Genomic DNA, 24,597 nt, shown 5'->3' with positions numbered 1-24,597 from the left:
CGAGCTATAATCGATCTCATATCGAACCGTTATCGAGCTCCTATCGAGCAAAAAAGTTGCAGAAAAACGCAGATCGCGGAATCTCTCTAAAAATCCCAAAAAACACACCAATATAGGCTCAGATCTGTTCAAAATAGCCAAAAAAATATAAAATAATACCAAACACATAAAATGTACAATCTTATTACCCATGGTTTTTCTCCTCCAAAAACTCTCAAAATAGATGTTGCCTTTGATATTAACGACTTCACAGAGACAATGGAGATGGCTAACAATGATTTTGACAAGAAAATTATACAAATTTGTAGGTTTTATGATGATTTTGTGAGAATGAGAGAGAGAGAGAGGGGGAGAGAGAGGGAAGAGAGAGGAAGAGAAAGTTTTAGAATTTTTTGATATAATGGGAGGGGTATTTTGGGTATGAGAGAAATGTTTAGCATCAAATTGAAAATATTATTAGTGTTGAGATGTTTTGGTAATATTAGGCATCATTAAGTATTAAAAGTGAAATTTCCCTATTAATATTAAGTTTTACAGTGGGGATATATTAGTAATTTTATTACTAAAATTGTAAAAAAATAATTAATAAAAACATTATATATATATTTGAATCACAAGAGGGTTATATTGTTAAACTTTTCGGTGAAGAAGGTTATATATAACTCAATACCCCTGCCTCCCTCCCATGGAAACAACGTGGTCGTCGTATGAGCTTCTTCTTCTTCTTCTTCCTCTTTATTCTATAACTTTTTCTGCTCTGAGATCTTTGACGCTCATATCCATCCCTAAATAATACTAGTGCTCATCTCTTGGTTTCTTTCTTCAATTACTCATCAATGGATGTATAAATATATAGTAAATAGTAGCTTTGTTCTCAGATGTCAGATGTATGATGAAAGCAACTAGTCTCCAAAGAAAAATTATTGGCGATGATGGAAGAAAAGGAGGAACATGGCTGCCCTAGTTCCTTTAAACCACACAAGAACCCGAAGAAGAGAAAGTCTACTACTACTTCAGCAATGATACTGGACAATACCCCCTTCAGCCTTTCTAAACGAGCCATTTTGTCCCTCACCAAACCCTCATATGCTCTTGGCCTGGGTTCCAAGACCTTCAGGAGAGAAAACCGTGATAGGTTGAGCTACCTTTTCTCAAAGCTCATGACCCACCACCAATGGACTCAAGCTACTGGCGTCCTTAGTCTCTTGTTGAAAGGGACTTGCAAAGACAAGTCTCTGCCCAACAACCGCTTCAAGTACACTGTATGAATCTTATGAATGTTGCTTTATTTTTTCCTATTAATAAAAATATAATTAAATGTAGCTTTTCATTTCTATTGACAGGCGTTAATGGAGATTGTTGAGCTTTTAGGAACTGATTCTAATAACGGGACAAGGGTCAAGAACATTTATGACATTTGGATTAGAAAAACTGCGACCATGAAAGGAAAGCATGTTGAAGTATGTTCGCTTCTTCCTCTTTATATTTACACTGTTCATGGGAATATGTTTGAATTTGGATATTCTTATCAAGCTGTATAAAGGGTTTCAATCTAAACAATCATACGTGCATTTCCTATGATTTTGTGTGGCGTTTAGTGTTGTTCACCAATGCAAATTTTATCTTTTGTGCAGAATCCATACCTGGTTCATATAGAGTTTATCGTTTTTTGTCTTACACAAGGGAATATTGACGATGCTCATCAGGCTGCGTTATGGTATGGTTTTCATTCCTCTTATAGTTTGTAGCTCTCCTTGATGTTGAAGCAACTAGCATAGCATGTTATAGTATCTTATGCATGAATAATTTTTTTCTGTCTCAATAATACTATTGTTATGCATGATGCTAATACTTATTTTACAAAGGACTCGTGGTTACTTATCTACTCAGTGAGATAGACTTGAACAACTCGTATCATATCCTGTTACCATCAATTATATGAAGTGAGACATGCAGATACGAGAACCTCGTGTTTGTATTCAATAACTGTTGTTTTCCAATTTGGTTTCTTTATTTTCTTTCCTGGTATTCTTTTGTCTCTAGTTTCAATAATGTTGTTTTTATCATTATTATAATAAAAATGCACACAAGCCAATTTCAAATCTTTTGTGTCTCTGGACTGCTTAATTTTAGTAGCACTGACATTTTATTTTTGGCAATTGGCATCCTTCATAAGCTTTTACAAAGCTATGCTTTATTTATCAGTTCTTTCCTCTATCCTGTTATAGTATTTTCCTCTTGCTTTCTCGAACATTTTCTCCAAATTCTATGTAAAAATTAGTTAACATTTACAATCATTTCTGAGAAGTAAGATGCATAATGATGGACAACATTATAGATAACCTTGACCATACCTTCATGACTAGCAAACCAATTATACTGGCTCAATTTTAAATAGTATTAAACAAGCTGCTAGTGCAAAGACTAATCAAATAATAAGGAACTATTATTAGACATGGGGTGCAACTATATAATGTACGCATGCTTAGTATCTTCAGTTATGTTATTTCCAATATTCATGTTGGTGGGTAAGGTATTAGGAATGATTGACTGCTTGTAATCGAAATTTGCAATATATTTTGTTGACGAATAAGTGACATTTAGTTTTTCAACCTGTTATATGTTGACATTGTTTTATCCTTTTCTTTATGTTCGATTCTGCATATTCAAAGTCTTTAATGATACATCAAATGGAAATAGTGTAAGATTTGTCGCTTTTGTGGTCCTTTTCAGGCTCATGCAAGAAAATGATTTTGGTAAAGAGCCAGTTTCAAATATGATTGTAGGATTGACATTCTACCAATTATGGTACTCTACTATTCCAAAAGAAGTGTTGTTCAAAGATTCTGACCAGGTTTATTCCCCTGGCCATACAAATAAACCTGCTTTCACAGAAGGGTGGGATAGAGCTGATTCTAATCAATCTGGTACAGACTTTCAATGTGATTCAAACTCCTCTATCAAGAATGATAAAAGAATACATATTGATTTGGATAAGGGCTTACAGACAGAAAGCTCTGTTGGAGTTGATAGTGTACAGATAGAAACTCTTCCACAGAACTTTCAGCCCCAGGGCTTCTATGCAAATTCTGCTGACAATACAGGAAGTGAGGCTTTAGAATCTTGTCATGGTGATCAGATAACTTCCACTTTTTCTGCTCTTGGTGGGTACTTAATTTTCTTGTGGGTTTTGTTTCTTAAAGCATTTAATTTTTTTCCCTTTTTTCAAGTGGTTTTTCTTTTCCTTCCTATTTTTATTGTCCTTGTGTCACTGGATTTCTTGTTCTCTGTTTCCATTTTTAATAATTTTTGCCCAATTAATAACAATCTAGTTTTTAATTCAAAGGCAGGAAAAGTAAAAGAAGATTAAACCCTAAAATTTGGCGTTGCATGGTACATTGTTGATGAATATAACTGCACTACTTATATATAATGTCAAGTTGGTTAAAATCATTTTTTTAAACTACTAAAAGCTGTAATTGTTTTATAGTAAATTCCTATCTTTTTTTACTATATGGATTCTATTAGCTTTGCTTGTCTATTATTAGTTTATATAGAATTTTGTAGGAGAAATTTTATTTCTACTTTTTCCGTCATTACAAACGGTTAGTACATCCCCATTTATACAATTTTTACACATAAATATCTCAATTACAAAATAATCACCAATATAGCTACAAATCATCTAAATAAGGAAAAAACTATTAATTTACAGCTTGAACCAAATCGTGAGATTTGATTCTCTTTGATTTTTTCTTATTTGTCAACACTCTCCCCCTAAAGCTGGACAGTAAATATTGATGAGTCCAAGCTTGTTTACTAGAAAATCAAAGACTCGTTTGGATAACCCTTTTGTGAGGATATCAGCCACCTGTTGATCTGTCTGTACATACTTGATGCTGATAGTGCCTCCATCGATCTTTTCTTTGATAAAGTGACGATCCACTTCGACGTGTTTAGTTTTGTCCTGATGTATAGGGATATGTGTAATACTGATGGTGGATTGATTATCATAGTAGAGCTGAATGGGAGCTTCATATTCAATCTTCAATTCTTCTAATAGGTGTTTGATCCATATTGCTTTGCATACTTCATGGGCCTAATAGGCCCGAGATACGATTCACCTATGTTAGGAGAGGTAAAAAAGGGAATGGTCAAGTGTAGTAGTTGTAGACCTTATTGTGTAACCAAGGGTAATTGGGTAAATTGTAGAGTTGGCTGTTTGTTAGTGTTATTAGTGTCTGTGTATGGGTTTGTAATGGATATGCTGAAATTAGTTGTTACTTTCTGCATCTGGAGAGTCCCAGGCTCTCGAATTCCTGAGGGGAGTGTATTTGGTGTTTGACCATTTGGTTTAATTCAATAACGGCTCTACTCCTTCTACCTTTCTCTCTGTGTTCCTGAGCAGGTGGTCGGGGTGTATCAATTGGTATCAGAGCTCTCTGCTCCTGTGAATGTCGGTAACTCGGATGGACACTCGCGTCGATTCCGTTGAAAGTGAGGTAGGTGCTTTGAAAGACACGGTTCAGTCCCATACTCATGATTTGGCTGTCATCACCGAGAAGTTGGATTTGGTGTTGAAGGGTCGGGCCTTCATTGCGTCCGAATTGGCCAATCGCGGTTTGAGCCCTGGTCCCAGGGGTCCGGGGGAGGCTCCTCCGTCCTCGGGGTCCGCGCAGAGCAGCGGTAGTGCGATGCGTGAGGGCGTTGAAGGTCGTCGCCATGACTTCCGTGCCCGGAAGTTCGAACTACCTGTTTACTCCGGTGCTGATCTCGATGAGTGGACGTACAGAGCTGATCGTTACTTTGGGTTACAGCGTTTGACGCCGGTCGAGCAACTTGAGGCGGCGATATTGTGTTTGGAGGGTGCAGCGCTTTCCTGGTTCCGTTGGGAGCACCTTTGCCACCCCATCACTTCGTGGGACGAATTGAAGGCTCTGCTCCTTCGACGATTTCGTCCAGCTCACGAGGGCACGGTGTTCGATCGTTTCTTCAGTCTCCAGCAAGTGTCGACGGTGCAGGAATATCGCCGCCAATTTGAGCGGTTGGCTGCCTCGCTGGGGTCCGTATCAGACTCCATTCTTGAGTCCACTTTTGTGAAGGGGTTGAAGATGGACATCCAAGGGCCCACTTCGACTTTTGGAACCCACTGGGCTGGTGAAGACTATGGAATTGGCTGAGGCCATTGAGGCTAATCAAGCCCTCGTGCGGGCCCATCGGGCTGTCCCTTCCAAAACAGGTCCAACTCGTCCACTGGGCACACTGCAGGTTGCTGGCCTGCGGGGAATGTTTTCCTCCTCGTCTTCTAAGTCTTCTTCTCCGGCCAACCCTTCTATTGCTTACCGTCGCTTGACCAAGGCAGAAATTAAGGAAAAAAAGGCCCGCGGGGTTTGCTTCAAGTGTGATGGTAAATGGCATCGGGGCCATGAGTGTCAATTCCCTGAGCTGCAGATTATTCTCATCCAAGAGGAGGACTCGGACTGTGAGGACGACCCCATCGACGAGTCATTGGGCTTGCCTCCCACGACCCCCTCGCCTGAAGCCCAGTTGGTGGAAGTCTCCCTTAATTCTGTGGTGGGTTTAACTTCTCCAAAGACAATGAAGTTGTTGGGTAGCATCCAAGACCACGAGGTGGTGGTTCTCATCGACAACGACACTACCCATAACTTCATCTCGTCAGACTTGGCCTCTTGGTTGTCTCTTCCCATCTCTTCTACTGAAGCTTATGGCGTTCAAATGGGTACGGGGCAGGCAATCAAAGGGGAGGGCGTTTGTCGCAGTGTGCCTCTCGTGTTGCAGGAGTTGGAAATTTTGGATGACTTCTTACCATTGCCGCTGGGCAGCACGAATGTCATCTTGGGAATACAGTGGTTGGAGACATTAGGGGGCACTTATCACCATTGGAAAGATCATATTATGAAGCTCAATGTCAGTGGTAAGTCTATTACTCTTCTTGGTGACCCTTCGTTGCATCGCACTCGTGTTTCGCTGAAATCTATGCTGCGGTTACTTCAGCATGAACGCCAGGGCGTTTGGATGGAGTTGGGCTCCGCCGTAGTGGACCCCGTGACACCCCCTATTTCAGATTCCTTGGCTGATCTTCTGCATACATTCCAGTCGGTCTTTGAAGTCCCTACAGCGTTACCACCTCCCCGCAGCCACGACCATGCTATTCCTTCGCGTGCGGGTGCCCCTTCAGTGAGTGTTCGACTTTACCGTTATGCACAGATTCAGAAAGACGAGATTGAACAGTTAGTTGGGGATATGTTGGCATCGCTTGGATTATCGGGCACTCAACCGGGAGACTGTCCTCGACAAGTTTCCCATTCCGGTCATTGACGAGTTGCTTGATGAGCTCCATGGGGCCCAGGTGTTTTCGAAGTTAGACTTGCGATTGGGGTACCATCAGATTCGTGTCCGCGCAACGGACGTTCACAAGATTGCTTTTCGGACCCATGAGGGTCATTACGAGTTCTTGGTCATGCCGTTTGGCCTTACCAACGCCTTGCCACATTCCAGTCCTTGATGAACGCAGTGTTCAAGCCTTTCCTTCGCCGCTTCGTGTTGGTTTTCTTTGATGATATTCTCGTTTACAGCCCGGACGATACCACCCATGAGCAGCATCTTGCGACGGTCCTCCATACTTTGTCTACCCACTGGCTGTATGCTAACTTGAAGAAATGTTGCTTTGCCCAGCGCAAGTTGGAATACTTGGGCCATATCATTTTGGGTGAGGGAGTGGCTGTGGACGATTCCAAGGTCCAAGCCATTGTAGCTTGGCTGTTGCCCACGTCGATTAAGGAGCTCCGCAGTTTTTTGGGACTTATAGGTTATTATCGGAAGTTTGTGGCGGGCTATGGGGCCATTGCTCAGCCCCTCACGGACCAACTCAAGAAAGATCAGTTTGGGTGGACAGAGGCAGCCACTGCTGCTTTTGAGGCCCTCAAAAGGGCTATGACCACGGTTCCCGTCTTAACTCTCCCGGACTTCTCCAAGACCTTTGTGGTTGAAACTGATGCATCGGGCTTTGGGATTGGCGCTGTTCTAATGCAGGAGGGTCGACCTCTAGCGTATTTCAGCCAGGTGTTGAAACCTCGTGCCCAACTCAAGTCGATTTACGAAAAGGAACTCATGGCCATCGTCCTCGCCGTCCTCAAATGGAGACTGTATTTGTTAGGCAGACGTTTTGTGGTGCGAACTGACCAGAAAAGTCTCAAGTTCTTGCTGGAACAGCGTCTCGTTACCTCTGATAACAAGAAGTGGCTGGTTAAGCTCCTTGGGTACGACTTTGAGATTCAGTGCCGCCCCGGGGAGGGGAATCGCGCAGCCGATGCGCTATCTAGAGTGGGACCGATGGCAGCTGTGGGGTGTTCGGTGCTCACTAGCACATCTTGGATGGATTGGGACATTGTTGCCCATGAAGTGGGTCAGGATCCCTTCCTTTCTCGGGTTATGACCGACTTGGAGGCTGGCAAAGACATTCCGGGTTTTGCTGTTAGCCATGGGAAGCTTGTGTACAATGGTAGAGTGGTTCTAGCTGCAACCTCGTCTCTTATTCCTCATTTCTTGAGAGACTATCATTGGGGGCCATTCGAGCGAGTCTCGCACGTATCAGCGCTTGCATGGAGACGTGTTTTGGAAGGGCATGAAGCGGGCGGTGAGTGAGTTTGTGCGAAACTGTGAGGTGTGTCAGCGGAACAAACACCTGGCCATGTCACCAGCGGGACTCCTACAACCCTTGTCTCTTCCGGTGCAAGTATGGGAGGATTTGACCATGGATTTCATTGAAGGGTTGCCTAAGTCTAACGGGGTTGATACCATTTTGGTGGTGGTTAACAGGCTTAGCAAATACAATCATTTTATTCCCCTCAAACATCCCTTCAATGCTCGGATAGTGGCTGAGGCATTTCTCCAACATGTGGTTAAGTTACATGGGGTGCCACGTACTACTATTTCTGATCGGGACCGAGTATTCCTCAGTCATTTTTGGGCAGAACTATTTCGTTTACAAGGTACGGAGTTGAGGCATAGCACCGCCTACCACCCACAAACGGATGATCAATCGGAGGTGGTCAACCGTTGCTTGGAGACTTACCTTCGCTGCTTTGCGTCTGACAGGCCACGTGTGTGGGCCAAGTGGTTGGCATGGGTGGAATACTGGTACAACACTACATTTCACTCCAGTTTGGGCTGCACCTCGTTCAGAGTGTTGTATGGCCGCGACCCCCCCACCTTGGTCCATCATTCACCCGGTACTACAGCTGTGCTAGCCGTGGATCAACGGCTGGAAGAGCGGGATGCCTTCTGTGATAATTTGAAGTTGCACCTCTTGCGAGGCCAGCAGCGCATGAAGGATACCGCTGATTCCTCTCGTCGGCACATAGAATTTCAGGTGGGTGACTCGGTTTGTCAAACTCAGACCTTATCATCAGAAATCATTGGCTCTCCGCAAGAACGAGAAGTTGGCTGCTCGTTATTATGGCCCCTTCAAAGTCCTCAGCCGCCTTGGCATGGTGGCCTATCGCTTGGATCTCCCTGCCTCTTTTGCCGTGCATCCAGTGTTTCATGTATCCCAATTGCGGGCGGCTGTGGGTTCAGCTCACTCTTCCCCCACATTGCCTCCAACTTTAACCGCTGATCTGGAGTTAATCGTGGAACCGACAGACATGTTAGAGGTATGTCGCTGCACTTACGATACGGGACAACACCTTGAAGTGCTTATCAAATGGAAGGACCTGCCCTCTTTTGAAGCCACTGGGAACGATTGGACACCATTCGAGCCCAATTCTCTTCCTTTGACCTTGAGGACAGGTTAAAGATATTGGGGGGGGGGGGGGGGGGGTGGTAATGATAGGCCCAAGATACGATTCACCTATGCTAGGAGAGGTAAAAAAGGGAATGGTCAAGTGAAGCAGGTTGTAGACCTTATTATGTAACCAAGGGTAATTGGGTAAATTGTAGAGCTGGCTGTTTGTTAGTGTTATTAGTGTCTGTGTATGGGTTTGTAATGGATATGCTTAAATTAGTTGTTACTTTCTGCATCTGGAGAGTCCCAGGCTCTCGAATTCCTGAGGGGAGTGTATTTGGTGTTTGACCATTTGGTTTAATTCAATAACAGCTCTACTACTACTTCTTATTCTACCTTTCTCTCTGTGTTCTGTTTTACTGCTTCTAACCCCTGAGCAGGTGGCCGGGGTGTATCAGGGCCATGACTCTATAATCGGTTTCTGCGTTACTTCTTGCAACAACTGTTTGTTTTTTTACTTCGCCATGTCACTACATTTCCCCATACAATTGTGCAATACCCAGATGTAGACTTTCTATCATCAACTGACCCAGCCCAATCTGCATCTGTAAATACTTCAACCTTCCTTTCGGTTGCCTTTCTGAAGAAAAAACATTTTCCTGGTGTTTGCTTGAGATACCTAAGAATTCTGTATACTGCATTGAGATGTCCTTGATATGGATCATGCATATATTGACTGACCAGACTTACTGCAAAGGCAATATCAGGTCTGGTATGCGAGGTAGATAAACTTCCCTACTAGTTGTTGGTATCTTCCTTTGTCAATTGCTTCCTTCAAACATTTATTTCTTGTCCCTGGGCTCGACTAGAGTTTTGCTGGGTTTACTGCCAAGCATTCTTGTTTCATTTAAGAGATCAAGAGTGTATTTTCTTTAAGATACAGAAATCCCTCTTTTGCTCCTCACAAATTCCATTCCTAGAAAATACCTGAGTGCACCAAGATCCTTGACTTCAATTCTGTTGCCAACATTTCTTTGTTCAGAATCATCTCTCGAGTATGGTTGCCAGTGACAATGATATCATCAACATACACGATTAGTATTGACATTTTTCCTGAACATGAGTGTTTGATGAAGAGGGTATGGTCTGTTTGGCCTTGCATGTATCCGAGTCCCTTGACTACTTTCAAGAGCTGATTGAACCATGCTTGGGGAGATTGTTTTAAACCGTAGAGTGATTTGATTAGCTTGCAAACTCTGGTTGTAGTGGGAGATTCTTCAAAACCTGGAGTTTGACTCATGCACACTTATTCTTCCAGTTCTCCATTCAAGAATGCATTTTTTATGTCAAGTTGATGCAACTCCCAATCCAGGTTGACAGCTAGCGAGAGCAACACTCTAATAGTATTGAGTTTGGCGATTGGGGCGAAGGTTTCAATGTAGCCAATTCCGTAGGTTTGAGTAAAACCCTTGGCAACTAACCGTACTTTGTACCTTTCAATAGATCCATTTACATTGCATTTGATTGTGAATACCCATTTGCACCTTATTACTTTCTTGTTAAGTGGTAACTCCATTAGTTTCCAAGTTCCATTCTGCTCAAGTGCTTTTATCTCTTCAAGAACTGCCGCCTTCCATTGAGGAGTACCAAGAGCTTCATTGATGCTCCTGTGAATCACAACATCTAATAGACTAAAGGTAAAAACTCTAAAAAGAGATGATAATTTGGCATAGGAGTTAAATTTTGAAATCGGGTGTTGGGTACAAGATCTAGTTCATTTCCTTAATGCAATAGGAATATCTAGATCTGAAGGAGTGTTTGAGGGAAGTTTACCTGGATCATCTGAGGGAAGTGGTTCTACCTCCGGATCGGACTTTTGACTGTGATGAGGATTTGTTACTTGTTTATTTCTTTCTCTTCTGCTATATACTCATATTTCTTCTGCATGTTTTGATATTGAGAAGCAGGAGAAGATGGATGATCTTGCGAAGCAGGGCCCGATGGATGATCCTGAGAAGCAGGAGTGATTTCTAGCTCTGAAGGGAATGAAGTGTCTAGGGGTAATTCTAAACCCCAAGACCACTGAGTTTCTTGCTCGTGATGGATGTGCTCCCCCTGAAGCAAGGTGGGAGTGAAATAAGGAGAATTTTCGAAAAAAGTGACATCCTTGGAGGTGTAGGATTTCTTGGTGAGAGGACAGTAACAACGGTTGCCCTTCTGTGCAGGGAAATATCCTAGGAAAACTGTTTTTATGGCTCGAGGATCTAATTTACTCCGGTGTTGGGAGTGTACGTGGACAAAGGCAGTGCAGCCAAAAACTTTGACTGGGAGGGTATTGGTGGAAGTGAGGGTAGAGAGATCGAAAAATGGAGTATGGTGTTTTGAACTGAAGGGGCCTACTGGGAAGGCGATTAATGAGATAAGTTGCATTAAGGACGGCGTCACTCGAAAGATATTTTGGAACATGCATATTGAACATAATGGCACGAGCTACTTCTAAGAGATGGTGATTTTTTCTTTCAGTAACTCCATATTGTTGTGGAGTATCTACACATGAACTCTGATGAACAATCCTATTCTGTAGAAGATAGGGAACAAGGGTGGAATTGAGATATTCAGTTCCATTATCGATATGAAGTGTCCGGATAGAGACGTTTGGTACTGTGTGGATCATTTTATGGAAATTTTAGAAAACTTGACAAGTTTCTGATTTGTGCCTAAGTAGATAAACCCAAGTGATTCGCGTATGATCATCAATGAAGGTGATAAACCAACACTTACCAAAGGCGGCAGTGACCTTTGATTGACCCCACAAGTCACTATGAACAAGAGAAAAAGGGCTAGAATGTGTATATAGTTTGCGAGGAAACAAAACACGAGTATGTTTAGCAATTTAGCAAATATTACATTGAAAATCAACAACCTTTTTATTGATAATCAAAGACTGAAACAAGTGTTGTAAATATAAAAAACTTGGGTGTCCAAGTCGACAATGCTATAACATAATTGTTCGAGAATTTGAATCAAAAACAGAATTAGACATAGAACTTGAAGCCAAACAATGTAAAGGAGGCTGCTCTTTAGGCGGATGTTGAAAGAAATAAAGTTCGTCACGAATCCTAGCACTGATTATCAGATGTCAATTTCTGAACAAAGATTAAATTGCATTTTAATGAAGGAACATGAAATATTGATTTAAGAAGTAAATCAGAAGACAATTTTATGGTGTCAATTCTTGCAATAGGTGAGTGAGTTCCATCTGCAATCTTAACACTAGAGATAGTATAGCAGGGACAATAGGAATCAAACAAATGAACTAAACCTGTCATGTGATTAGTTGCGTCAGAATCGATGATCCATGGTGTTTGAAAAGCGGAAGAAGAATTAATAGAATGTGCAACAGATGCACTATGAGACTCGGGACCAGACTTGGGTTTCATGGAGGATTGATTAAAGAGCGTGTATAATTGTTCAAGTTGTTCCTGAATGAACGAAGGGGCAGCAGGAGTGCTAGCATTGGTACCATCCGCAGTCTGAGTTTGATAGGCCTTTTTGTGAGTTTGGCGACGAGGAGTCCAGTTTGGTGGTTTAATATGAATTTCCCAACAAGTGGAGCAAGTGTGGCCACGACGTTAAACGTGATCACACCAAGGTTGTTTCCCCTTACGATTAGGTCGAGGGTTAGGATTGGATCTGCCAAATAGTGGTGGACCATATTTTGAGACAGGAGCATAGCTTTCAACGACAGGCAATTCTGGAGTGTTGAGCATGACACGACGACGTGCTTCTTCACGTTGGATCTCAGAGAAAGCTTCTTTAGTGTCAGGAAATGGAGAACGACTGACTAAACGACCCTGAACTTCATCAAGATTATTGCTCAACCCAGTAAGGAATTCAAAGACCTGCTCCTTTTCTAATTGTTGGTGCTGGAGTGCGGTGCAGGCATCACATAAAGAAGTAGTATCCAAATACAAGTTGAGTTCCTATCACAGGTCTTGTAAGTCGGAGAGATATTGAGTTACAGTGTGAGTACCTTCCTTGATTTCTTGTGAGTTTAGTACGAATCTCAAAAATCTGAGAGGCATTCCCAAGGTCAGAGTACATCTTCTTAGCAGCATCCCAAACCATCCCAAACCTCCTTAGCAGTTTTAAAAAATAAATACTTGTGATTGATTTTTGGATCCATTGAATTAATAAGCCATGCAAGGATAGTAGAATTCTCAGCCTACCATACCTTGTAAGTGGAGTCAGTCAGAGGAGGGGCAGGAAGGTCACTAGTGAGGTACCCAAGTTTTCCACACCCACAGATGACCAACTTTACTGACTGTGCCCATTGTAGATAATTCCTACCATCAAGTTTGTAGGATGTGATGTGGAGAGAGCTGATATTATGACGGTAAATGGAGCCCATAGAACTAAATGACGGACTTTGGGCCTGAGTTTGGGCTGGAATTGGGTTAGGTCTACTAGTTTGGGAGGAGATCTCTTCGCTGCTTGTTATGATGACTTTTTTTTTACAGCCCAAACCTTTTTTTTACAGCACGTTGGGATGAAGCTATCAAAGGGTTGATAGTTTGGGCTGTAAAAAAAGGTTGTCTGTTTGTGTGACCGAGGCTTGCAGGGCTTGCAAGGGTTTGATCGAGATTGGAGGGCGACGAGCAGAGTGTCGGACAAGACCGAGGGCCACGCTGGCGTGCAAGATGGCAAAGTGAAGGCCTGGGCAGAGGATTACGTCGGACTGGAGCTTGCCGAAGATGTCTCCTGGAGTTGCAGAAGCCGTCTGGAGTTGGAGATGTTGTCGGAACCCTAAAAAAATAGTCAGACTAGACAGGGATAATGGAACCCGATCGGAGAAGAGGAAGAGAGAGTTGTACGACTCTGATACCATATAGAATTTTGTAGGAGAAATTTTATTTCTAGTTTTTCTTTCATTACAAACGGTGAGTACATCCCTATTTATACAATTTTTACACATAAATCTCTTAATTAAAAAATAATCACCAAATCACCAATATAGCTACAAATCATCTAAATAAGGAAAAGACTATTAATTTACAGCTTGAACCAAATCGTGAGATTTGATTCTCTTTGATTTTTTCTTATCTGTCAACAGTTTATGATATATTGAACAGGCAGGTTTTGATTTAAAAAGAAATATATGTATCAAGATAGGTTCTGAAATTATTTTGTATTTCCAGAAGGCTTGAATTCGGTATTGTTACCTGTAAAGTTGTTGCAATCTACTGAGAATTGCGTGCATAAGGAAATGCTTAATGACTATTACAAGGAGGCAGTGAAGTACTTAAGACATGCTCTGTGCTCAACCCCACCAGTTTTGGCGGCCTTACTTCCCTTAATACAGGTGCAAATTCATTTTAAAAAAACCGACATGTATCTCCACACTATTTTGCTACGTGTTTTTCAAGTCAATCTAAGAAATCCTGTAAAATAAATAATTGTAGTGATTTCACGTGCTTTTATGATTTGCTTGTGGTACTCTGATAACTTTCCCATAGAGAAGAAAAACATACCGGTTAAGTTTAAAAAATTGTCCCAATAGGCTTGTAGATGTTCCTGAGTCTTGCACCCTATAATTACTGGTAGGATTCAGAAATGTTCTCCGTTTTTGTTTTTGTTTCTTTTATATTAGTGCACCCAAATTTATTTGTGATGCATACTATAGACAAAGGAAAAATACAATTCCCCTTTGTGTAAAATATATTTTTTTAAAGAAATGAGAACAAAACAAACATGATGACTGGAGTAATTTGTTTTAATGCTTCTTTCTGTAACAGCTGTTACTGGTCGGAGGTCAAGTTGATGAGGCCTTAAATGAGCTCAACAAATTCTGCTGTAATTCGAACTCAACACTACCTATGCGGTATTCATTTTGTTCTCATATGTTTTTGTATATGGTTGCTTCCTTTGAGCTTGGAAGAAGGGTTTATGCAAGTTATGAAACTCATTTTTGCTCTATTTTTTCATTTGATTCTTGTTAGCAACTCCCTCAAGTGTTTTTTATTAATATATGAGTCAAGTCTTATTATAGTTGTGTATGGTTGCCAAATGTAATCGTAGTGAAAAATTAATTAATTTTCTTTGCTTGTGAGATTATTCAATGTGGTATCACACACAATAGTGATAGATTATTCTCCAGTGGATTGACTTGTTAGGTTGATTGCAATAATGTTGTTGAAGAGACCCTAAATAAGCTTGACATATTCTGCTGTAATTTATAATCAGTACTGTCTTCGTGGTATATTAACTGAGTATGGTTGCCAAAAAGTAGAGGAATTTTCCAAATGAATTGAATTTCTTTTGCTTTGGGAGTTTCTTCAAGGTGGGTAACATGTAAAATAATTGCTCATACTAGAGGATTGACAGGCTAGATTAATTGCAGTAATGTTAGTGAAAATTGTAGCTGTTGGGAACTAAAATTGCAATTATTGAGGTGGTTGCGGGTTTAGAATTATTGCTAAGATTATGAAGGTTCTGTTTTACCACGAGTACATATAAAATTTTTGTACAGTGAAATAAATTGTAAAGCTAAAAAGTTTGAAAACAGTACGGAGGGTGAAAATGTCATCTCCATGTTAATAGGTCTAGGTCTGTCTGATCTCTAGTAAGTTTTGTTTCAACATGGCAACAGTAAAGTAGAAATGGATTTTAGAATGGGCTTTTTAAGAAGAGAGGAAAATTGCATTTCACTAATTGAATAGTTGTACTATTCAATGATATAGAAGAGAATATGGTAGCCGTGGAATAAGGTTAAACATTGGGTGGCTATTTGGATATTCAAGGACAAGGAATTCAAAGAATTCTCGTTTTCTATGCTAACGTGTGATTGGCATTTGTGGCTGTAATAGGGTTTTGGTCTTTGGGATAGAATCAAGTTTTGGGTGGCAATTTTGCTGGTTAATGTTGGGGGAGTTTAAAAATGTACCCTTCTCTGATTGTAGTAGAGATTGGCATAACCTCTCGTAATTTTGTTCTGTTTTTTCCTGTAGGATCTTTTTCCTACTTTGTTCTTGTAATTCTTCTCGAATTAATACAAGCTTGAGGTTTAGTACACCTATGTTGTCAAAATTTAGTACAAGTTACTTTATTGTCTTCTGATGGTTTTGTGCCAACTAATAGTTTTTAGAATTCCAAAAGTTGGATGAAAAGATAACATTTTGCAACATTGTGAATGTGATCATTTGTTTTAACATATTATATTTATTATAACTAGCTATTGACTTTACTCAACATGATGACGATATTTTTGTGAGCAGATGCTTTTTTGTCAATAAATGCTTTGCTTGTTGCTACTGAAGACTTATAATTTTAAAGCAGGAATGGTTATATGTTATGCAGATTAAGAGCTACCCTCATGGAGCATTTTGAATATAACAGCATGAATATTTCTTCCTGTTTTGAAGACATCTTAAAGAAGGATCCTACTTCTTGTGATTCACTGGTGAAGCTTGTTATGATGCATCGAAATGGTACTCCATCTTTCTGAAACTTACTCCTCTACATGTTCTAGTTGTCTTTGCAAGCAATTGGTGAACTCAATTCTCTTAATAAGTTTTCTTTGATGTTATTGATAAGGCAAAAACGAGGTTATCACTAGGAAACACTAAAGGAGTTCAATTTTATACTTCTACTCACAAGAATTTCTATTTTAAACCTGTGAAAAGGCCTTAGCAGGATGTAATTTTTAGAAAGAAATTATACTAAATGGCCCCTTAATACAGCGGTATTGTTACATACAGAGGGATTTTATTTGCCATACTCTTCTATTATGTGTTCATTGGTCTGACAGTGTTCTCTGTGTTGTGTGAAATTATTTGGGTCCTAACAGCATCGAGAGTTATTTTTATGTATGTTTCAGTTGAGTAACAAATTGTAATCTTGGAATTATATTTTTAGTAATTGTTTTCTTCTAATATTATGCAGGGGAGTATAGTTCTGAATCTTTGTTGGAGATGATAGCTTGTCATCTCGATGCTACATATGCAGACCACAATACATGGAGAGAGTTTGCTTCATGTTTCTTGAAACTTTCACAACATGAAGAAGACCAGATGTCAGTGTGTCTTAATGAAAATGGCAGCGGGGTTAAACAATGCTGCTCAGTTTCTTTTAATAAGATTCCCAAATTATTTATGGAGGGTAAATCTCAAAAGAATTGGAGGCTTCGATGCAGATGGTGGATGACACGTCACTTTAGCACAAATATGCTTGCATCGGAGATTGCAGCAGGTAACTTTGTTTTGACAATAACCAATGGAGTTTTTAACGTTTTTATAATAAATGCTGCAATTCTAATATATTTTGGGATAGCAGTGTTCATTAAACTTGCTAAAAATGTTTGAGCTACTCATTTTAACTATTTCTATTTAATCTTTGATGGAAAAGGGATTAAAATGGAGCTTTTCTCAAAGTTTAAAGACCAGCGAGTCTTGTAATTTTGTCAGAATGAATATCTTTGGACATGGGAAACAATTGTATAGGGCCAATATGAAACAAAAAGTCCAACTTTTGCTATAGTTTAGGGACAGAGTAATTAATCATTTGCATTTACATCAACTGAATCTGTTTTATCTGTTACACTAGACACTGTTTTTTGCGTGAATACATCTCAATGGTGTAGATTCTTCTACGTGGCCATTCCTTACTGACAGTTTACAATATTCTTTGTTCACTTTAATTTCACTTTGCTACAGTTGATTTGGAGCTCCTAACTTATAAAGCAGCAAGTGCTTCTCACATGTTTGGACCCAGGTTTGCTTATGTAGTGGATGCTTATTCTTGTTTGGAGGAGAAAAATGAAATAGATTTTCTCTTTATCCTGAAATTGCACATAAGTAAGTCCACTGGGGTCTATTCAAGCTTTGAACAGAATAATAAATGATAGAAGTGTAAAGAGCAGCAAAAAAGAAGGCGGGATAAATGGCGGTGTTTGGCGGAGGATTGGGTGGTGGTTTGTTCCTCTCACAGCCAGTGACCTTCGTGATGGGAAACGCCAAGAAGCTCGAAGAAGTTGATGCCATTTTGGGCAAACACCATTCCCTTTCAGTTCTTCAAGCTTGATCTAACTGAGTTGCAAGGCATGCCAGAAGACATCTCCAAAGAAAAGGCTCGTTTGGCTGCCATTTAGGTGAATGGGCCAGTGCCGGTTGAAGATAATTGCCTCGGCTTCAATGCCCTTTAGGGTCTTCCTGGTTTGTACATCAAGTGGTTCTAGGAAATGATTGGTCAGGCAAGTCTCAACAATTTGTTGATGGCATATGAGGATAAATCAGTTTATGCTGTGCGTGTTACTTTTTTATTTTCCCTTGGACCCAGAGCTGAACCTATTACATTTCTGGGTGAAACTCTGTAAGATTGTTCCGCTGAGTGGACCAACTGATTTTAGATGGATTCTATTTTCCACCCTGATGGTTACGAGCAAAGTTATGCTGAAAGGCCAAATGAAGAAAAGAACAAAATATCTTACCGGTCCAAAGCACTTGCATCAGTGAAGTCTCATTCAGCAGAAGCTGGATACATATTTCTGACTGACACCACTTTCTGAATGGTCCAACACCCTTTAACTGCCTCAAAATAGTTGCAAGCTCTACCTCTCAGGTAATGATATTTCTGAAATGCAAGAAGACAATTTAGTTGATTATTTAACTTTTTAACCTGCTTTGGTATACAAAATGTGGACAAGGAAAGAAGGAAAGAATGTTTTTATTTTTATACAGGTTTTTTTTTTTGAGAGAGCAGAATAATAAATGATGACTATTCTCTGAGTGGGATGTAGATAAAGTTTACCAGGTCTTTTATTGGATTAAACTTCTCAAACTATTTTTAATGTTTCCCAGTATGGATAGCAGTCTTTTGATGAATACTACACTGTTAATTAATAGTGCCTACAGGGTTTTCAGAAGGCAAGTTATTATGGTGGCATGCAGTCGCAGTTTCTGATTCACTTTCGTTCATATCTCTGTGTCAACTTCTTTTGTTATGGAGGATACGTCTTGCCCAGTTTGTGGTGGGGAGGCGACTGTCATCTGCTGTGGACTTGCAACTTGCAAGGTGGGAAATTTTAATTTGTGGAGATGTTAAAGCATTAGTAAATGGTTGCACTTATTAAGCTCGTATGAACTCGCTGATTCTCTCCAATCTAGCTTGTTTCCTGATTGGATTCCTACCATCCATCTCGACCAAATTTGTATCAGTGGTTCCCGAGATCCTGTGACATGAACATAAAAGAATGGTCCATATTTTTGAGCTCATGAATTTTCACAGAATCACTGATGCAGTGCTATTCCATTTCCAATAACCTGATGTCATTCTTTCTCGCTTGCTTGGGTTAGATCTATCCCCAAAGACTTGGTTAGTGTGTGTGGTCCATGATTTTTCGGGTATTCCTGTATTTTTGCGCACTTTTTTCTTGTCACCAAACTGCTGCTGACTGAAGGCTCTTCTTGCTTGGAAATGACCTTGTTGCCCAAGTTATCATGGTGGTGATATCATCAGTCGTAACTGGGTGCTACAGTCCATCATTTATGACAACAAGTCTGCTGATTGGCAACTTAAGGGTCAGATTTGTGCTGGAGTCGAGAAGGTTCTGGCCGAGTGGTGGTAACAGATTTGTTTTTTTGATCTGCTTTGCTTCTCTGTTTGAGTGATGATTTTCGGTTTTCATAATCGAGTTCCGATGATCAAAGATTTCTAAAATTAAAATAATTATTGTTAGTATCTTTGTCGGATAAGTTCCCCAAAGAAGGTTCTTTTCATATGAGAGAGGTAACCCAGCTCAAGTCCGAAAAGGCACTCAATTCCCTAAAGTAGAGAAAATATTAACAGTCCAAGTACTTACTTGACCAATATGTCTGGTCTTTATTGTATGATGTTACTATTATTTCATTGTATGGTCGTCGACCATACGTATAGAATTTTATTTACATGAAAGTTGATCTTGGTATATGTTTCAAATAATAACAAATTGACCTATAACTTAAAGCATATTCAAGTAGAAAGTAGGATAAGGCACTTTTACCGTCACATACAATAATACATTTTAAACGCTGATGCTGGACTTATAACTTGAGAAAGGTGACGCGTTGATTTGTTCAAAACCATACCTCTACTTTTTGCGTTGCCAAAATCCATAAAATTTCTCATTGCCACACAAGTCAAGGAGGGGGGCAAAAGCATTTCCATCGACCTCTCTTCCAAGACCCAGCTTTGTTTATGTTTACAATTGATACAGACAGACTAACCAGAAGCCATTGCCATTTGCCGAAATGACCACGTACGTACAATAATTGAATATACACAAAAATTTTGAATTTACCAAAAACCTTTCCCCATCGCAAACAAATTTTTTGTTAGTCGAAGCTTGATGAACGGCTCCATCTCCCTCTCAAATAATCCTCCAGTGAGATGCCTTGCTCGCCGCTGCTAACAGAAAGAGAGTCATCCTCCATGTCTAGCAATGCCAAATTTAGATGGGATTGAATGTTAGTGGGAAGTGGCTCTCCGTCTATGGCCTCTTCTTGATCTTCTGCGCCACTCACTTGTTGCCTTGCCCATTTTGTGACTTCCTCGTCACCTTGGAGGAGCTTCAAAACCTTTAGGAGAAGAAAAAAGACCAACAACTAATGCATTTAGAACAAAACTAACCGAATTAAGAGGTAATGCAACTTTCAGAAGAAGAAAACTTACAACACTGATCTGAGGCCGTAATCTAGGCACTCGTCTAATGCAAAGAGTAGCAGCCATAACCATTAGCTCAATCTTTTTCTGGTCAGAGTCACTACAGCCAAGGTCTGGATCTAGAAGTTGGGAAACCTTCCCACTCTTTAATATTGGCCTTGCCTGGAGAGTCACAGAAAATAAATAGCATTATCTAGTAATAAGGAAAGCTTTGACCGATCAAAGAAGCAAATATTTCCATGACCCCCAAGATTTAACGCTGCAAACTTACCCACATTACAAGGCTTTCCTGCCCCTTAGGGTATTCACTGTTGATTGGCCTTCTACCAGAAAGAAGCTCAAGGAGCACTACACCAAAAGCATAGACATCAATTTTGTCACTCACTTTGCCATGCATGAAGTACTCTGGAGCCAAGTAGCTGCCACATAAAACAATAATTATAAATTTAAGAATTATCTTGGGACCCATCTGGGAAGGATAGGATGAAACTACACACCCAAAAGTTCCTGCTACGTCTGTGCAAGTAATATGCGACGAAGCTGAAGCCCAACTAGCAAGTCCAAAGTCTGAGAGCTGACAAATACATTCCATTTAGATGATAAACGGAAGTCCTTCAAATGACAGAGTAAAGGTGAAAAGATTAAATACAGCATACCAACCTGTGGTTCAAAATCATCGGAGAGAAGGATATTTGAGGACTTAACATCCCTGTGAATCACAGGTTCCTTACAATCATTGTGCAAATATTCCAATGCCTCAGCTACGCCTACAGCCACATAATATCTCTCTTGCCAACCAAATGCTTTTCCATCCTTCTTAGGACCTTGATAAAGAAACCATTCGCCATGATGAGTTCAAAGAAAAAAGAAAAGCAAAAGCCAAGGAAAGACAAAAAGAAAAGAAAAGATTTCTTTGTTTAATCTAAAACAGAAAGTAATTATTATACCATGAAGGTTCTCTTCCAGGCTTCCTCTTGAAAGAAAATCATAGACCAAGAGTAAATTTACATCCTCAAAACAGAAACCAAATAAGGAGATTATGTTCTTGTGATTTAGAGCCGTAATAATATCAATTTCCTGAACAAATTCTTTTATCACATCTTCTGATGGCTTCAACATTTTGACTGCCAATTCCTTTCCATCAGAGAGACATCCTCTATAAACACTACTGCTGCCACCTCTGCCTACCATATTCTCTGAAATCAAAATCAAAATTCAAAATTCATCACCAAGAACATAAAAAACAAAACAAATTAACCAGTTCAAACTTCAACATAACCTTAAAACCAGAGCATTCAAAGTAAGAACAAAAACAAACCTGGGATGAAGTTCGATGTTGCCTGCAAAAGTTCCTGGAAACTAAATAATCTGCACGTAGCTGAGTACTTTTCATGTAAATTCAACAATTCTTTAGGAAAGCTATCTAAGCCACTGTTGGGTAAAAGAGGCGAGCTGATACTATAGCCAAATGGCACAATAGCTCCACTATCTCCACCAAGATTAGAGCAATGATCCTCATCCTGATGACACATAATGCTTTGCTTCTGATCTGGATAAACTACTGCTGAACAATGCCAACTCGGTAGTCTCAATATCCACTGTAACACAGACGTTTTTTTAACAGATTTCTCAATGAATTGCCGCTTTGGTAAAAACATACGACGGAGCAATGCCCATCCAGGTTTCAAGCATTGTGAATCTCGAATCACCAAAGAATTAGAAGGAGCCAGGTGTGCCTGAATTGGTACCAAGGCCAATGAATTATCCTCAGAGTCACTATTGGACAAATTGTCCTCTAAATCTAAATGGGTTGTGGAATTCTCCGGCAACACTGTCACTGTGGTACAGCTAACACAATCCCTCTTCTGGGTTTTGTTTCTACACTTGGAACAGGATTTTCGTATACGATGATGACATTTATATTTATACGTCTCTCCCTCATCCAGTACCTTTACATTCATGGTAAGTGATTTTTGAAGTAGACCAACATAGTTCTCACTACCATTAGACTGATCAGATTCTGTTGAAAAAACACAATGAAAATGAACAAAAATATATGACCATAATTCAAACATTAATATCCAATTTCACACTGAAGAAAAAAAAAAGACTAAAGAAATTCGGTAAGACCATGAATTGTAATCTGCTTTCTTACCAGTAGCTTCCCTCTTAAAGATAACTTTGCCATTATCAACGGCGAAAACAGTGAAACATCTGGAGAGTTTTGCAGCACAGTGCTTGGCGACTGAAGCCGAAGAAAGAATTCTGTGATGGGTTTTGGATATACCAACCACAACTATGGCTGAAGGGTACGATGTCGCCTCTCTTACAAGAACTTTCCGGACTGATTTGCCTCTACATAGTTTAAGCTTCAGATCAACCTACTCACAATTTTCAGAAGAAGAAATCAAAAGGAGCCTCGTTTGGCTTCTGAGAAAAGAACACTGTCCATTCTCTCTCCCATAATTTTTAGCAGACCAAAACTGAAAAATGTGAAAAGCGATAGACAAAAACCTGCTTCAAATTGCAGAAACCTTCGTAGACGGAGAGCACAGAATCGAATGTTTTCACCAAAGAGAGCAAAGAGGACGGACCCTCTGAAAAGTTAAACAAAAATACATTCATTAAACAACAAAATACAGACTCAATAAACGAATACCATGAAGAGAGAGAGAGAGAAGACCACTAATGGCGTCCAGGACATGAACAGCAATAACTTGGTCTCCAGGCAAAGCCACTTTGACGAGAGCCCAGGTGAGCAACTCCCGGCTCCGGGAGTCCAGCTTGACTCCCACCAAGACCGTTCTTTTTCCGGCTTCGGGTTGGCCGAATGAATGGTCGAAGACCATGGTGATGCCACGACGAGAAGGAGGAGGTTCCGGTCGGGGAAATTTAGACCGAAAATAAAATGGGGAATCGGAAAAGGAAGGGAGGCTGAGAGAACTCAGCAGAAAGAAAGAAGAAGGCTGAACCTGTAAGTGTGGGGTTTGAGAAGAGAGAAAGAGAGGAAAAGAAATGGTGGCTGGCTATGGCTATGGCTATGGCTGTGTGGGGTCACTCTCTGATTGTAACGTTGCTGTTAACGTTACCGTCCACGCTCACAGTCCACAGATCTCTTTTTTTGTTTTTATTTTATTTTACTATTTCGTTTAATAGTTGCCATTATTATTGTCGTAGTAGGATTATTCCGTTTAGATGATTTTACAATTCTTACTTCCATTGGCTCCTTAAACTAAGAAGCTAAGATATGGTTTTAGTTGTACATAGCATTTTTCATTTATCCAATCCACGCCGACAAATCATTTATGTTTTTCATTACATATTTGGTTACTTTTCTAATACATGTGTAATCACATTATTTTGTTTTTTTTTTAAATCAGTTTAGTTAGGAATAATAAAAATAATAATATTAACAAGAAAATTAAAAAAATATTTTTAGATTAATTTTAGTATCACAATTTAAAATCAATAATTTTTAAATATTAATATTTTTATTTAATTTTTTAAATAATATAGTGTTTATTTATCAATCAAATATAAATAGGGACACTACAATTAAAAAAAACTTAGTTCGAAAAGAAATAAATAACTCCAGTAAAAAAACACAATGACTATTCTTATGTAATAATGTCTTTTTAAATAATTATAATTATAATAATAATAGTATTCCACACTTCACTGAAATAATAGTGTATTGTCCAAAAAAAAAAAAGTGCATTGTTAAATATAATAATATAAAATAGATTAAAATCAATAATTGTGATCTTCGTTTTTCATTTTTCGTTAAAAATGTATATTTTTCTATTTCCACTTTCTTTTTCTTCATCACCCAGCCCCCTTAGTCAATGGTGCCCACCCACCCACTATCATCATACACAAACATTTTTATTATTGCACGTGGTCGTGGGTGGTTATGATATATTCATACTACATTATATAAACTACTTTCTTTTTTAAGGACTCCGCGATACATTTACACCCCAAATACATATAGTTACTCTATTAATTAAAAAAAAAAATTAACGTTTTCTCTCAATATTTTTTTTGACATTCTTTAAATAATTTTTTATTAATTTTAATAATTTTATTTTATCTTATTTTCATATTTTTTTAGAAAAAAACTCTCACCTTAACAAATTTTTATACATTTTTTTGTT

At 39.5% G+C, this 24,597-nt stretch overlaps 2 protein-coding genes and 1 pseudogene across 7 annotated transcripts; 2 read left to right on the top strand and 1 right to left on the bottom strand.

Moving 5' to 3' along the window:
* Positions 1–657: 657 nt before the first annotated feature.
* LOC133799581 (uncharacterized) lies at positions 658–19,701 on the top strand. 6 transcript variants are annotated; one of them, XR_009876424.1, is made up of 10 exons: positions 658–1,262; positions 1,344–1,460; positions 1,635–1,717; positions 2,734–3,164; positions 13,945–14,108; positions 14,542–14,627; positions 16,103–16,233; positions 16,688–16,993; positions 17,458–18,361; positions 18,655–19,701. XR_009876424.1 is itself a non-coding variant. In XM_062237598.1 (9 exons), exons 1-9 carry the CDS (start codon positions 930–932, stop codon positions 17,643–17,645), a joined length of 1,836 nt encoding a protein of 611 aa, XP_062093582.1. In that variant the 5' UTR covers positions 658–929; the 3' UTR covers positions 17,646–19,701. The 6 variants fall into 6 exon arrangements, 2 of the variants coding, with proteins under 2 accessions (XP_062093582.1, XP_062093570.1); XR_009876423.1 differs by having other exon boundaries at positions 18,646–19,701; XR_009876426.1 differs by having other exon boundaries at positions 17,458–18,553.
* On the top strand, positions 17,684–19,701 carry LOC133799599 (inosine triphosphate pyrophosphatase-like; annotated as a pseudogene).
* Positions 19,702–19,735: 34 nt separating this feature from the next.
* LOC133799573 (protein kinase STUNTED-like) lies at positions 19,736–23,427 on the bottom strand. The gene is made up of 10 exons (XM_062237577.1): positions 23,124–23,427; positions 22,955–23,037; positions 22,596–22,821; positions 21,759–22,460; positions 21,388–21,636; positions 21,101–21,264; positions 20,938–21,014; positions 20,712–20,859; positions 20,450–20,602; positions 19,736–20,355 (listed from the first exon to the last, which is right to left on the bottom strand). Exons 1-10 carry the CDS (start codon positions 23,287–23,289, stop codon positions 20,113–20,115), a joined length of 2,211 nt encoding a protein of 736 aa, XP_062093561.1. The 5' UTR covers positions 23,290–23,427; the 3' UTR covers positions 19,736–20,112.
* Positions 23,428–24,597: the final 1,170 nt, after the last annotated feature.

This window comes from Humulus lupulus, chromosome 1, assembly GCF_963169125.1.
Source record: "Humulus lupulus chromosome 1, drHumLupu1.1, whole genome shotgun sequence".
NCBI classification, from domain to species: Eukaryota; Viridiplantae; Streptophyta; class Magnoliopsida; order Rosales; family Cannabaceae; genus Humulus; species Humulus lupulus.
This window is presented reverse-complemented; position numbering and strand designations above follow the sequence as displayed.